This window comes from Priapulus caudatus, unplaced genomic scaffold (genome assembly GCF_000485595.1).
Source record: "Priapulus caudatus unplaced genomic scaffold, Priapulus_caudatus-5.0.1 Scaffold929, whole genome shotgun sequence".
In the NCBI taxonomy this organism is placed as follows: domain Eukaryota; kingdom Metazoa; phylum Priapulida; class Priapulimorpha; order Priapulimorphida; family Priapulidae; genus Priapulus; species Priapulus caudatus.
In genome coordinates this window covers 97,183-113,182 of record NW_014577990.1, presented here as the reverse complement: position 1 = coordinate 113,182, position 16,000 = coordinate 97,183, and the positions used below count along the sequence as shown (strand labels likewise).

Genomic DNA, 16,000 nt, shown 5'->3' with positions numbered 1-16,000 from the left:
TCTCTCTCTCTCTCTCTCTCTCTCTCTCTCTCTCTCTCTCTCTCTCTCTCTCGCTCTCTCTCTGTCTCTCTTGTAATAACAAAGACTCTCAGCCTGACGGTAAAGGCACTGTTACCCTCCACGAACTTTCGCATCTCCGAGAAACGAGCGACGCTCGAAAGCTTCGTCGGTCGTCGTGACAACGGTCGTCGTGGCAACGGTCGTCGTGGCGACGGTCGTCGTGGCGACGGTCGTCGTGGCGACGGTCGTCATGGTGACGGTCGGTGGGTACGAGCGTCGCTGGCTTCTTGGACAGGCGGCATATTTCTATATCCGCTCGTACGAGTCCTCTGTCTTGCATCCCTTCACCGCGAACAGCATGCCGTCCTGTGAGGAGAGAAATCACACGTATTACTTTATACACATTATACACACGCACGCACGCACGCACGCATGCACGCACGCACGCACGCACGCACGCACGCACACACACCCCACGACCGTCCAGATTACGAACCCTCCTGCTGGCAACGCCCGAAGTATCGCGGACCCGCGGACGACACTCACGCGAATGAGAGGCGGCAGCTCCACCCAGAACTCGTAGTTAGGGATGGCTTCCTTGCCTCGCGCACCGCGCGCGAAGTACAGGTAGAGGAATCCGGCGATGAAGTACACAAACAGCAGCACGAAGAATCTGAAAGCACCGAGAGAGAGAAAGAGAGAGGGAAGATCAGAACATGGTGTGAAATTAATGCGAGTCCGGAGTCAAATACTCCCCGATTTACTGTCGGACTCCCTGATTACCTCCGCCCAACAAAGTTGGAGGAGGTTATGTTTTCGCTCTCGTGTGTTTGTGTGTTCGTGTGTTCGTGTGTTCGCGCGATCGATATTAGCGTGTCGAGGCGTATGGCGTATGTCGTTGGCGGTCGATCGATATCACCCAGCGAGCCAGCGAGTCGGCAAGCCAGCGAGCACATGTCCATAACATGACACATGTCCATGACATGACATGACAACCATCCATGATGATAAAGATGATGATGATGATGATGATGATGATGATGATGATGATGATGATGATGATGATGATGATGATGATGATGATGATTTCCAAACGTGTACATGAGCAGCGTGTACATGTCAGTAGTTTGACATGTGTAGGAGTCCGTGAGACTCCCTGAAAATTCTGCTATACTAACTAGTTCGTTCCAGAGCATGGCCATGTGGAATAACCGAATTTCTTTAGGAAATGTCCCAAGAAAATTTGGCAGACGTGCACCGCAAATGTCCTTTTTGTTAATATCTTTAGTTTTGAACTTCAGACTGCGGACTCCCTCATTTTGCTGCGGACTCCCTCTTTTTGATGGTAGAGAGTCCGTTGGGTGACTCGCTTGTTCAACAGTTAATTTCTACCCCTGATAGAAGGATTCGCAGTTCTATATTACTGCACCCTCTCCCTTCCCTTCCTGATCGCTCACCTGCCTGTAACAATGTTCCTCCCCTACCTGATCGCTCACCTGCCTGTAACAATGTTCCTCCCCTTCTCGTTTTCGGATTACCCCCCCACGTCCCGAATATCGTGACCGTACGTCGAGCGGTTAAGATTTGTGCCCAACTGTTGACGGACGCACGGACGCACGGACGGACGGACGGACGCACGGACGCACGGACGATCATGCGATTCTACAAGCTGCATCTGACTATGTCAGATGAGCTAACAAGGAAAACACTACTGTGCTACTAGTATTTTGGTTTCAACTGTTTAACTTGTGTTATTTCGGGGTTTCGATGTTCCGATTGAATGGCTACCACAATTTGGTAAAATTGACAGCGTATGCATCAAACTAATGTTTAAATTCTAACAACAAAGCTTGAGTATACGGTGTAAAAAACAACGTTTCTTGATAAAAAGTCAAATAATATAAGGTGGTGGTTTTCTTTTAGATATGATATTGATAAGGTAACGACGTTTCTTGTTCAACTTGAACAGAACAGTTTTTTTAGAGGTAGTACTAGATTTGCCAAGAGATGGGTGTCAGGCCATGTATGTATGCGGTGAAGTAGCTCTAGTAACTATAGCCCGCGTACGGTTGCCGCTGGGCTATAGGACCAGCCATTAGGGATGCGCGGGACGAACTTACTTGCGACGACTCGCGCCTATAAAACGTCTGTGGTAGGCAATTAATGCCTCTTATCCGAAGTAAATATGTCTTAAGTTATATCAGCTACTAAAATTCAACCTCTAACTATCGTTGCAATGGTATACTTGCGGTATTTCTTGTGAACGAACATTCGATTTGCGAACTTCAAACGGCCTTTTTTGGCGACGCTGCAGCAGCGCCAGTCAGCGGAAACTATGTATTTCTGCACGTGGAGGGGTGGGCAGGTTGGGTTGGTTGTGGACAAAAACATTGGTGTTGTCAAGTAACAAATTAAGCGATCAAAAAATGATTGTAATATTAGCTTTGTCATGAAAGATGAACAAATTACTATTATTAATTTGTTACTTGACAACAACGTTTTTGTCCACGACCAACACAACCCGCCCACCCCTCCACGTGCGGAAATATATAGTTCCCGCTGACTGGCTGGAGTAAGTTGGTGCCGAGCATTCGTAATGGCTGGTCCTATAGCCCAGCGGCAGCTGTACGCAGGCTATAGTTACTAGAGTACTAGAGCTATAGTTACTATAGCTAGCGGTGAAGTCGTTAGCAGTCTCGTAAGGGTGACCCTAGATGCAATAATGTAACCTAACAGTCACAAGAGTAAGGCCTAGTTCTTGTAAGTTGTAGCAGTGAAAAAAATACACGGGGGCTCGGGGCGATTTAGCCCCCAAAATGCCAAAAAGAGCCCCGGAAATGCCAAAAAGAGCCCCGGAAATGCCAAAAAGAGCCCCCGTAAATTTGCATAGAGTTCAATGCAAACCAAATTTTAGAGTGCTATTTTCATGCACGCGAGCTTGAAAAGTATCACCTAGCTCCCGAAAAATACATTTTAATTTTTTCCCTGAGTTGTAGTATCTAGCTCCAGTGTAGCCAAAAGTTCCCTTCTCGCTTAACACTACGTGACTACGTTGGAGATATTCCTACGACGTGTAACAGTCGGAGAGCCTGGTCGGTTTAGGTCCAGTGTAATCATTGATGCAAGTTACACCATGAACATACACCGCACCGCTCTTGACCGCATCTAACCCGACCAGGCTGTGTGACTAACCGGTCTAACGTCTATAACAGTCTTAGACTTAACCCTAATTTATTTTCTGTTACTGACTCTACAGTACACTTTAGCCTACATATTTATAACGTCACGTCAGTTTTTACACGTAGACATACTTAATAGTAACTTCCTACTAGACAGAAATAAGATCAGTGTGGCTCGCTGTCTAGTTTGTTTACCCACGTGATATTTGACAAGTTCGTATCCCACTGAGACATGCCGACACATACTAAACAGCGAAATGTGTCGAAGGAAGCGGGCGCCGATGGCTGATCAACAAGGAAAATAATTCTTTTTGTACATTTACGGGTCAACCAGTCGCAATTTTCGACAGCAGTTATTAAAAATTAGATGTTTGGAGTGCACATTCAAATAAAATCACATCATTATTATAATATTCCACCATAACATCATATTCATGTTTATTTCATTGTTTATTCATTTTCATAACTGTTTGAATTATTGTTTAGATTCACGTGTAAACATGAGATCTGGGAGTGTAAATACGAAGTGTATATGTCTAGTGAGATTTTGTACATTATACTGCAGCACTATAGTGTAGGCCTACAAGTAGAAATATAACGTGACCAAAATTAATACATGAATACCGATTCATTCCAATGATTTCTAAAAATCGCTTGTTTATTTAGTTCCATGATTAGTACCACTTGTAGAATATAACCAAGCAAATTAGAAAACAAATTCAAAATGTTTTGCTTGAAACTTTTCGAATTTTATGAATAATTAATTCGTTGCCGAGCCTCACAGCAAAAAGCTCTTGCCTGTGATGTCACATGGGTGCTGAGACACGGGCCACACACAGGCTGCATGCCAATAGCGCACACTGTGATCTAATGCCCACACGTTCAGTACTATACAGACGCTTTAGAGGAAACTAACTCACTGTATTTATTTCAATCTCAACATTGCCCCGTATCAGTATGATCCACTGGCCAGAGACAGAGGAGTTGGCAATTCATCGATGGGGGTGGGGGTGGAAATATTATAAAGGTCAGAGTTTAGGGTTTTAGAGTTTAGCAAGAACCACACCTGCACGTTTCGATAGTGAATGATATCTCTGAGGTAGGGAGCTAAACCAGCTAGCTTTTTTGTATGTATATATAAACTATAGAGGCTATAGGTTACCATGCACCTATACTGATAAGTTATACAAACTATGACGTATATCGTGACGTTGCACTATTCAAGGCACATATCAGGGAAGCTCAATCAAGTAAAATAGTTCAGAAATATTTGCATTTTAACTACTTTGTAAAGCCTAGGACACACTAGCGATTCTGTACGCTGCCCGGCAGCGTATATGTTCGCTCACGAATTTAGAACGCCGTACGAGTGTGGACACACTGTACGGTGTCCAACACTTCCAACGGCTTTCGTTGCTACACTTGATTGGCTGCTAAAAACAATTGCGTTCGAACACGATGATTCATTGCTGGGCGCGCTGGCGCTAGCTGGTGCAAGCGCATGCAAGCGCATGCGCCGTACGCAAGCGATGGAAAACCGTGCGCGTAAATATTCAACATGCTGAATGCGAGCGATCAGCCGGGCGTATGGGATCGCGTGCGAAATACGCTGCCGTGAGACCGGACACACCGCGCGGACCCGGCACCGTATTTATCGATCGCAAGCGGCCAGCGTAGAAAATCGCACAGTGTGTCCTAGGCTTAAAGTGGAAAACAGAATGTAAAATAATTGTTTTCAGGAGTAAAGCACGTACCACTAACTGACCGCTCATGATTGGGAGAATAGATATATTATGGTATTTGGTAGATAGGAGCTGTTGAAATCAGTGAAATGTGTACATTAACAATAGTAATATAGTTATGATACCAACTAGCCATACCAGCTAGTTTATAAGCTCAAATAGTACATGAGAGAACTCATGTTGCACCATTTCCAGCTGTAGATGGCAGCAGTGTAGATGGACATGCAAGAAGGATTTTCTCCACAGTAGCTGGGCTATCAAATTGGAAGCTACCAGAAAGTCCGTCCTGCTCTCTTGCTGCTCTGACTGCATTTTTAATGGCAAAGAAAACTGTAGAGGCCAACAGCAATGGTGGTTCTCCAATTCCCTGCAGAGAAAATGGCCCAATTTATAACCCATAACATATTTACTCCCCAATAACCCTTGATTAATTGCTAAGGAAAAGGAACGGGCAGCTCAATATTGGGACTAATATGCTACACCCAAAACCATAAACATGAATAAATTCTACTGTTAAAGATTACCAAATAAACATATTTAAATGTCACTTTGAGTTAGAGGCTAACGACTGAAACCTCAATACATACACACGGCTTTTTCGAGTGGCAACTATACCATAGAGAAAATCTAGGTTCATGGTATGGACATATGCTCATCACTAATCCATGAACTAGTACAAACACCTGCTCCTCATAACTACCTTTGATGAATAGATGGCACAAGGGTTCTCAGAATTACGCAGTAGTGCAACGTTGAATTCCTCTGGTACATCGACGATGCCTATGCACGCAGAAAAAAACAACACTTGTACCAAACGTGTACAAAATATTGTAAAAAAACTGCTTCAAGTAATAGCTTTAGAAGTGTGCATATTTTTATGCCCCTCCCTCGATGCATATATTTAGCTTCGTCAAGGAAACCCTGTAATCAAGGCATAATATCAGGAATGTATAATATAGATATAATATACAACTAGATAGTCTATATTATACGCTCCTGAAAATATGGCTACCTGGTATTTTGTAGTTGCCAGCGTGACGAGTGGACAGGAAACCGTCTGCTGTGTATCGCAGCTCCTCTAGTGTCAGCAGTCCACAACCTTGCACAAAAGCGCCCTCTATCTGCCCTATGTCTATCATTGGATTCAGACTTTTTCCAACATCCATTACAATGTCCGTTCTCAGAACCTGCGCGATTGGAATAGAAATAAGATAAATAGAATATATACTTTTATAATTTTGAAGTATACAAATAAGTGCAGATGACACATTTATTCCATTTTTTAAACGGTGAAAATGCCTTCTCTCGTTGTCCGAGTACGTGCGTGTAAGACCTATATAACCGTGTGAGCGCTACAATACAGAGAGAGCCTACCACGTGATCTCCTGTGACACAGTCGATCTCCACTTGCGAGCAGGCTGCTCCGAATGTGTGGTAGTTGTAAGGGTTGCCGGTGTGAGTCTCAAAGTCGTATCCCTCTAGGCCGTCCGGGCGAAAAAACCCTGTCGTTGAGAGAGAGACCCGGTCGAGATAAGCCGCCTTCACCTGCAAAATAGACAACACGGTCATTCAGTCCCGCATCTAACCCCACACCTATACGCACACGTCACTCATATCAACTATACGTTATCAGGAGTGTGACCTATCTCTATATTATACACTCCTGAAGTTATGTGTAATTAACATAATATATTGGTAAGACAGTTGGCAGACTCACCCAGTCCTCCCACGTACCGCTTGGGTCTCGTTCCTTGAACGGATCTATTCGCTCTCTGAGGATCTGACAAGCATTCTAAACAGGAAGACACGTCTCGTAACGTAAATAGAATGCAGACAGTGATTTACGAGAGAAAAAGCAAACAGATACGATATAAATTGTAGTTCGGTTCGCACTAAATATAGATAGCTCAAACGCAGAGCTGTGTCGTGTGTAGGTAACAAACATATGCCGGTCAGCTTCACTGTTTAGGACTGCAGGTCTTGCAGGTGAGGGAAGAAGCTATATATGTACGTGTAAGTTCGACCACAGCTGCTAGGTAGCGGCGGTAATGAACCATCAATGATAAAAGGTTATGCATACAATATCGATGCAGCTCTGATATAAGATTGCAAGCAACGTCATCATACGTGGAATAAAGCACACACAAAGCAGGTACAAAAGCAGGTACAAAGCGGGCACAAAGCGGGCACAAAGCAGGTACAAAGCAGGTACAAAGAAGGTACAAAGAAGGTACAAAGAAGGTACAAAGCAGGTACAGAAGCAGACACCATATACAACTCACGAGAACTGCGCCGCCACAGTGGTCGCTGGTCATACTTCCTCCAGTCGACGTCGAATTCGGCACCTTATCGCTACTCGTCTCACTGACGTGGATCTTGTCTACAGAAACCTGAAGTGCTCGGCTAGCCACCTGTGAAGAAAGGCACATCACGCATATACTCCTACATATATTATACACGATGTATGTACATACAGATATTATATGATAGATATACTTAAACACCTGTCGTAGACATGATTACAGCACTTAACAAGTGTTCGCGGGAGAGATAGCGCGACTCATCGCAACTAAAAACGTACAGATTTGATATCAAACATAATAATTTACTATTTTTTAATCAAACTGATCACATATAAATATAATAGAATACCTGTATCATTTTCGTGAAGAGACCCTGGCCAATCTCACATCCTCCAAATGCAAGCAGAACTGATCCGTCCGTGTACACGTGCACCAGTGCACCGGCCTGCATCAAACACACATTGTTGTACCTGTTTAACTTGCTTAATCGCAATCTGACATAAGTTAAATGACATTTACTTCACAATCACACATTACATTCTCCCGTCAGCCAACTTTGCCCATTATAGCCTCGAACTCTTTTTCCAATTTCTCACTTGCGTGCCGCAGACTAACTTATTTTTATTAGTCTAAATCGTGCCTTGCTACAATTTTGTTCTTTCACAATGCTTACCTGGTTGAGAGACTTGAAGCAAATTGGGAATCCAAATATGCAAGGCTGTAATGAAATTCCTTGCTTTCTGAAACGATTTTTCCTGCAGAAACACAATATATCATCATCATCAGCACTGTCATCGTCAGTGACAATTTTGTTTTCATTATTATCATTACTGCTATTTTCTTTATCATTGTAACATGGTTGCAAACCTTCTCATTAAAGATGCACCTAGACTAGCTAGGAATAGGAGCAGCAGAATAGGTTCAAAATATTTTATATAATATGGACTATGATATTATCGCTCTTTCTCTCTCACTCCTCTACTCTATATACAAATAGATAGATAGATAGATAAATATATAGATAGATAGACAGATAGATTGATAGATAGATATATTCATAATTTGGAATAATAAGGCAGTTACTTGTTGAATTCGTTGACAGCAGCTAACTGGTGCTCATAGTGGCTCATCTGCCTGCACTCCTCAATGCATATATGCAGTCCATCGCTCTCAATGAGGGAGTTAAACGTTGAGACGTCACCTTGCCGACGAAGATTGCTCTGAATTACCTGCATTAGAAACACACACACTCTCACACCTGAGAACATAACCTGGACATGGAGAAATTACTTTCAAATTAGAGTATACTTGCCTGCATCTTAGCAGTGTGCCAAATCAATAAATAACAATGAGTCAAAATTAGAGAGAAGAATAAAAGTAAATAGAATTTTGGTATACAAATTAGAGGAAAATGAGAGAACATAGGAACATTGTGTTGTGTACTTGATCACAAAACACAGCATGAAGTTACACAGTCATGTTGAATGAATGTGTGATGGGGTTTAGCCTTCACCTGCAAATATGGCAGCTCCAATTTCTCTGCTATCGCACTCAATATCCAGTTGATCAACATTTGGCCTTGAGGTTGTCCAAACCCTCTAAATGCCGTATTTGATGGTAAGTTTGTCTTGCAGCAGATTCCCTCAATGTGAAGATTTGGCAGCCTAAAGCAACCATCAGTAGCAAGAAACACAGCCCATAACTCCTGTGTGGAAAATAACAAGTATGAAGATTATTATTGCAATGCCCATTGGTACTATTAAAATCATGAACATGTGTGCAGACAGAGAACGAATGTTCTATACATATGTCCATGTTACTGCGTGATATAATCATTCCCATTTCTACCACTCTCTTTCTACCTTTCTAATCCCCTCCCACTCCCCTAGTATCCTCGAGTACCTCTACTATCTCTCCCCCCCAATACATCCTCCCACCTCTCCATTTATTGCCTACACACCATCACTTCTACTCCCTCCCTAATGGTAAAAGTAACAGGTAACTGGTAATGGTCAGTAAGATATACTTACAAAGTCTGATAGTGACAAAGCGCGGCCAGCATCCAAGTAGATTTTGCATTGTAAGGCAACTATCTTTCCATCAGCATTGCACCCCACCTTTAACACAATATTCGGAACAGTAAAGTAGAACATTCATCGGTACATTAGAGTCCCTTTATACAGAAACACTGTCAATATAAAGGAACACTAGGGCACATTATTGCAAGAGAACATGTGAATTCCAGTGAGAGCTTGTGTACATTTTCTCTGTCAAACTTATTCTATCTATACTTTCATCCACCTTGCCATCATTACTTGCGAACCTTATAGTTAGCTAACATTGGGAGTCTTGCACCAGTTATGCTCAGATCTTCCTCCCTGGTGTGTATCAGTCTAACTGGCTTCCCAGTCCTTCAAGAAAATGACGATAATTACTTTAATGACAATTAATAATTTAATTAATTACTTTAATGACAATAATGACGATAATTGACGAAGTGAACACAATAGTCAAGAAGAAATACATTATACTTTACATGTAACAAAACACAATAGCATCGTTGATGCCTTCTTTATCATATCCACTGGTACATTGGAATATTAGTAGGATTTATATATGAACTTACTTGTAAGCAGCTACAGCAGCAGGGATGGCAGCATACGAACACTGAACTTCCTTCCCTCCAAATGCACCTCCTGTGGAAGTGCAGCAAACAAAGCAGTGTTAACACATGCTATTTTTTTATGCATGTAATAGTTAGTGTCATACGCTCAAGTCAGCCGCAACTACTCTATGTACATTTAGTATTCAACCAACCGACTCGTTTTTGGTGACAGACAATCCTGTTAGCTGGAATTGCCAGTGTAGCAGCTATCCAATTCTGAAACGAAAAATGTTTTGCATGACAAAATATTTCACGTGTCTTTAACCTGTTTGGCTCATCAACTGATAGCCAAACGAGGAACAAAGGCAGAGATGACTGCGTAGGCGATCACCTTACCTGTACATTCGTATTGGATTGAGTTGAAATGTACACGTTCATCTCTTGTTTCTCGCCCGGCACGCAGATGCACGACTGAGGTTCCAGGTAGAAATGCTGCTGCCCGCCCATCCGCAACGTTCCCTCCAGCACAGCGTCCGCTGCTTTGAAGCCGGCAGCGACGTCGCCATGCGTCTTGATTTTACTCTCGCCGTAGAAGGAGTTGTTGGCAATCGCTTCCTGTAAGGACCCAACAATAGCAAAGCTAACACCCTAATAGCATACAGAGAAGCAGATAGGTTCTGTTTGCGACGCACTATGGTGTCTAGACTTTACATGTGCAATGATTAGCGATGGAATCGTCGATGTGATAAATTGGGCAGTTCTTACACAAGACAAGATGCTTCTCATACCTCTATGGTGAAAATGGCAGGCAGGTCTTCGTACTCTACTGTGACAGTAGCTGCTGCCTCACGCGCTGTCTCTCTACTCTCAGCAACCACACAGCCAATAATGTGCCCGTGACTCTCCACCTAAAATACACCAGAAGTCTGAATACGCTGCACAACAGCTCGCTTCTAAGCCACTGATTTATGTTCAATACTGAAGACAACGTGGATCCCAAAATATTCGTATACTCAATATTCCATCAATCCCCAAAAAAAACATCGTTTCAAGGCTACCACACTGAAAAAATTCAAAAAATACCTCATCAACGGCGAAGACCGCTTCATTGTCGGTGACCGGTCCGACATATTTTTTGCCGGGGATGTCTCGATGATCCACAAAACACACGACGCCGGATGTAGCAAGAGCGGTCTGAGTGTCGATGGACACGACCCTCGCATGCGCCCTAGTGCTGGTGACCAATCCCGCAAACAGTTCCCCTGGAAGCGTGGAGAATAGTCGCGGCGAAAGTCACAACCGAAAACATACATCGTCGTGTCACGCAAGCAAATAATACCCCAAGCTCTGCTTACAAAGATCTCACTGCAGGTATGCGGGAACCTAGTAATCAACAATAGGTCTACGTTTGCAAAGATTCAGAAGTACACTTTCGCGATCAGTAAGAACGAGAACGAAAAATAATCACAAAGCAAAAACGTTTACCTCGTACCGAAAAATCGAAACACGCTTAACACGTTGGCCAACACTGATTTCAAGAGACCGATACCGAATATGCATTTTCACCTCTCAGAGGAGGAATGTCGTCACAGTATAGCGCTTCTCCCGTTGCGTGCTCCAGTGCTGACATATGAACCAAGGGTCTACCTATAGGATCATCTGCAGGCTGGTTGCTGTCCACCACCTGCTCGTTAGTAAAGAATACACCTGTTACACCATGTGACAACACCTTAACCCTAACTTATTGATTAATAATTGTCAGTGAAACTCTTCATGTTAAGTGATTCTTGTTCACACCTCATATACTTGAGAGCCTTTTGGTAAGCCTCTCTCGATTTTGCCTGCAGACCTGGCACTCTGTATTGGTGCTTGTACCTGGAGATAGGTAGAGATAAAATGTACGAAATGACCGAAAAATGTACAATATGGGGTAGTAACCCAAGGCTGATGGCCAAGACACACACATGCGCACATACACGCACATGCATGCGCATGCATGCGCGCACGCAAGCACGCACGCACGCACGCACGCACGCACGCACACACACACACACACACACACGCGCACACATACACACAGCACATATTACGTCATATATATTCAATATTTATACACAGTATAGTCCCAGAGCAGTTTCCCGCTTTTACCGTTGGCCACTTGTAACGTACGTACACATACCGTGGCCAATTTAACCGTACATAACGTGAGAGCTAGCACGCCAAGTGCTCGGCACCTGCATGTGTGACGTGAGATCAACGCTTACCACCGGCGTCTGCACTTCGTTGAGAACTCTCATGTAGAACATGAAGAATAGGCCTGTGATGAGTCTCTGCTTGTACTCCAGCATGGCACCGACCTGGTTGTCAACCCAGGTGACAACTAGCTCCTGATTGAGACACTCACAGGCTACAGACAGCATGTCCTCATCCCAGCGTCTGTGAAAAACCGGAAAACTATAAGGAAGGACACTGAGGAATGCTATCAGAGTGTGAAAGGACAAACAGTTCATGTGGAGTGAGAGAGATATTCGGACAAAGCATTGCTCTAACCGATATAAACAGTTCAAGATACCTTCCTATAAGATGCTTCGAAGTTTCTTTAGCAATGACCATTGACGGGGCAACACCTCCATAGCACAATATAATGTTTTTGATCACTCCTTCGTCGAACTCTACTTTGAAGCCACATGTGACAGCAGCAATGTCACAGTCTCGACGTCTTGCCTGTTTGTACGTGTGCATGTATTGATCCTGTTAGCACAAAGAAAATCACGTTTTATAAACAGTTAATACTTGGAGTTTGAGATACTAACCAATTAATATAAACTCCTATATTGTAAACAAAAAACTAATTATTTTAAAAAAAATATAAAATTTCATACATAAACTGACACAAATTTTCACTACATGCTGGTGAAAGAACCTCTTACTTCAATTGTGATGTGTTAAAGGAAGATTTTACATATGAAAAATTTACTTGAAAGACACGTTTAATGACTTATGTGTAACAAGACATCTCATTTTATAAAACCGCTTACCTTCTTGCTGAACGGAATGTGCAGTGACAGAATGAGTTCATTGTGCTCCAGTATAGATTTCCCCGTCTCTAAGTAAAAGCTTTCGTCTATCGGCAGTATTCTACGGTGGCCTGCACAACAGTACCAGCAAATATAAAAACCCAAATATTGAAGCATCTAACATGCCAAGCCTTCACACACAACATATACCACCCACATAAGGGAAGTGCTTATGCAATATGCAATCCCATTCACCACCCAAGCATGCACCCCCAAGCTATACAATGTTAGCATTAATTTTTATCACTAATATGGGGGAAAATAACGTTACACGTAATAGCAATTAACGTAGAGTGACATTATACAATCCCTCTCATATGTACATCCTGATTGCAAGTATGTACTAGCTGTTAGCTACTCACCATCTGTTGAGAAAACGGTGACAGAGCAGCCTATAACGTGCAACACAGGTGCAATGTCGGATGTAGAGGATGCAAAGGCTATGGCACCTCCCAGCCTCTATAGAGAACAAAATTACATGTAAATATGAAGTCGCTATGCATGTTGAATGACCCTGCAACTAGCACCTCTATGGACGAGCAAGCTGAAAGAACACTTAAGCAAAAAGGGTGAGTACAAAAGGAGACATAGTACTTCTTATGATAGGAATCACTCTAACATCACTCTACAAAAGATCAACTGATCCTAATTTTGATTATATAGATAACTTATCCATTTAAAACATCTATTGGCACAGTTTTTTTGTAATTGATTGCATGCCCTTATAAGGTAATTCCCAACCTTGGCACATATAGCACATTGATTTGACTTACAGCAACATTCCTGATCTGCTGGGATCCGTACCGCTGTAGTGTCTCTAACAATGCGTGAAACATGCGCATCTTTGACTCAGAGGGGTGCTCTGTGAAATACAAAACACAAAGTCTGGTTAGTTGATGAGGGTATATCCATGTAAAATTAACAGAACATAATAAAATAACATGCAAATAAAGTAACTAGTTATTCTTACATTCATCTTGTGTGAACTTCGAAAATTTGATTGCAACAGTGAATGATGGCATTATATTTTTTAGGATGAATACAACAGCATCTTAACAACTAGATATAATTGATCTTGACATTTTACAACACCTAACACTCATTATCACGTTCACTTTCTGCTCACCTGAGTGTTTCAGAATTGCAGTCCGACATAAGTTCTCAAAGTCATTGAAGGTCATACTCGCACCCACAGTCACACCAGCATCTGTCCACTCAATACTGGCAAGATCCTGCACATGTCCAATCGCGATTAGATGTGTGGGTGGTGTCGTCTGTGTTTTCATATCCAGTGCTGTCGGTGAAAAACAACTGATATCACTGGATATATCGTTTTGGTACCGAATACTTTTTCATATCAGAATCAGTTCTTTGGATTGCATGATAATGTTAAAAGAAACTTTATTTTAAGAAATACCCAAATATATTAATCTATTAACAACAGTTTTGATAGCTGGTCTACCTGTCTTTTTCATTCAAGCTGAATGAAGAGGATTGGGCCTTTCAACAGTCATCATGTCACCTGAATGTTATATAATGACAAATCCAAGGATTTTACAGAATATTCTAATACGGAAGCCATATCGTCACGTAGGAATTTTGTAGTAGTACCTATTTTCGTAAATCCTGAGACGAAGACTGCATGAGGGTGTTCAGCTTTAAGCTTCATGGCCTCGGCAAGGTTGGCTGGTCTGAACCAAGTTAACCGGCGACCGGTGAACTTCCGTGATCCGTTTAGTGTCTCACACTTGATCTAAATATACGGAAAACAATCAGTTTGTTTTGTAGTTTTTGTTCCTCGTCAGAATAACAGAAACAAACCGTATGAATAAATCTATTGAATAATTGAATACTAATTGAAGTACAAGTCTTGCCTACAGCAAGTGTGCTATTGGCTAGTAGTATTAATTAATGCTCAGGGGAAATACGACGTGACATGAAGAAATTTGACTCGAATGCACTCAGGTAAAATTAAATTACCTGCAGCTCTGCTGGGAAGGTGGGTTCCTGGGTGGGGTCAAAAGGTGAAAGGTCAGCATCGGACAGCGCAGATGGCGCTACCTGTAACACATACGTGATGTATTATAAGTAGTAATTTATAAACGTTACAAGTGAGAATATTACAATTTAACAACGACAAGTGTTTACTATGATACCCCGTATACTGTAGTTTACACCGGTATAATACTGCGCGCTGTCTTAGTACACACCAAACCCAACTAATCTCTCCTATTTACATTATTTCCTCTATCATCCACTTTACTTCGTACCTATAATCAAACTATCTAGGCAACTTACAGGAGTGTGATTAGAGCTAGCAGGTATACTAGCGCCACAGTCACCCTTGCAGCAGCCGCTCCCGCCGGGACACTGTCCTCTCATGCACGTCTGGAAGTCTTCAGTGAAGGTCTTGAATCCATCCATAATAGGTCTATAACCAGTGCATCTGCACAGGTTCCCTTAATAGAACAAAACCTGATTAATTGTGATACACATTTCACACTGAGATTTCTATTGTAGTATATATAAGAACAAGGTCAGGGGTTTAATTCAACATGATATTCCTTATCTGTAGGCTATACCTCTTTTTCACATTTTATAAACAAACAGAAAAGTTATCTTATAAATTATGTACACGTTAGAAACAAACAAAAGCAAAAGTTATATTGAAAAGTACATTATACATGTATTACAAGTAATTGGAATAAATGAGGGCATGTGGAGGTAGAATAAGTCACCTAAGTTTTTTAAAGCCAGCTCTCACGCAAGTAATTGGTATGTATTACTGAGAATAATTGGCAGATGACAGCTGCAGTACCTTGAAAGTTTCTGATCAAGGTTTTCCAGCTTGGTGTAGGATCATTTCTCAGAAGAGCATACATGGACATGACGAATCCAGGCGTGCAGAAACCACACTGAGTACCATGAGCTTTAGCCAATCGTTCCTGCATTCAGAAACGTTCCTGCGGTATTTCTACATATAATCAATTAGCTAAAATACGACAATTTGAGTCGACTCCTCCTCCTCCCCCTCCTCCTCCTCCTCCTCCCCCTACTCCATCACCTTCTCCCCTCCTCCTCCTCCCCCTCCTCC

The 16,000-nt window shown here is 42.4% G+C and overlaps 1 protein-coding gene across 1 annotated transcript; it reads right to left on the bottom strand.

Moving 5' to 3' along the window:
• Positions 1 to 4,887: 4,887 nt before the first annotated feature.
• LOC106814476 (xanthine dehydrogenase/oxidase-like) lies at positions 4,888 to 15,857 on the bottom strand. The gene is made up of 29 exons (XM_014818792.1): positions 15,725 to 15,857; positions 15,205 to 15,365; positions 14,887 to 14,967; positions 14,518 to 14,659; positions 14,033 to 14,200; positions 13,680 to 13,768; positions 13,269 to 13,365; positions 12,868 to 12,977; positions 12,402 to 12,580; positions 12,094 to 12,265; positions 11,627 to 11,704; positions 11,396 to 11,513; positions 10,913 to 11,091; positions 10,618 to 10,737; positions 10,226 to 10,444; positions 10,042 to 10,105; positions 9,851 to 9,920; positions 9,548 to 9,635; positions 9,255 to 9,341; positions 8,738 to 8,929; positions 8,308 to 8,453; positions 7,898 to 7,979; positions 7,574 to 7,669; positions 7,204 to 7,332; positions 6,639 to 6,713; positions 6,296 to 6,466; positions 5,934 to 6,108; positions 5,622 to 5,701; positions 4,888 to 5,288 (listed from the first exon to the last, which is right to left on the bottom strand). The coding sequence occupies exons 1-29, from the start codon at positions 15,855 to 15,857 to the stop codon at positions 5,097 to 5,099; spliced, it is 3,693 nt and encodes a 1,230-aa protein (XP_014674278.1). The 3' UTR covers positions 4,888 to 5,096.
• Positions 15,858 to 16,000: the final 143 nt, after the last annotated feature.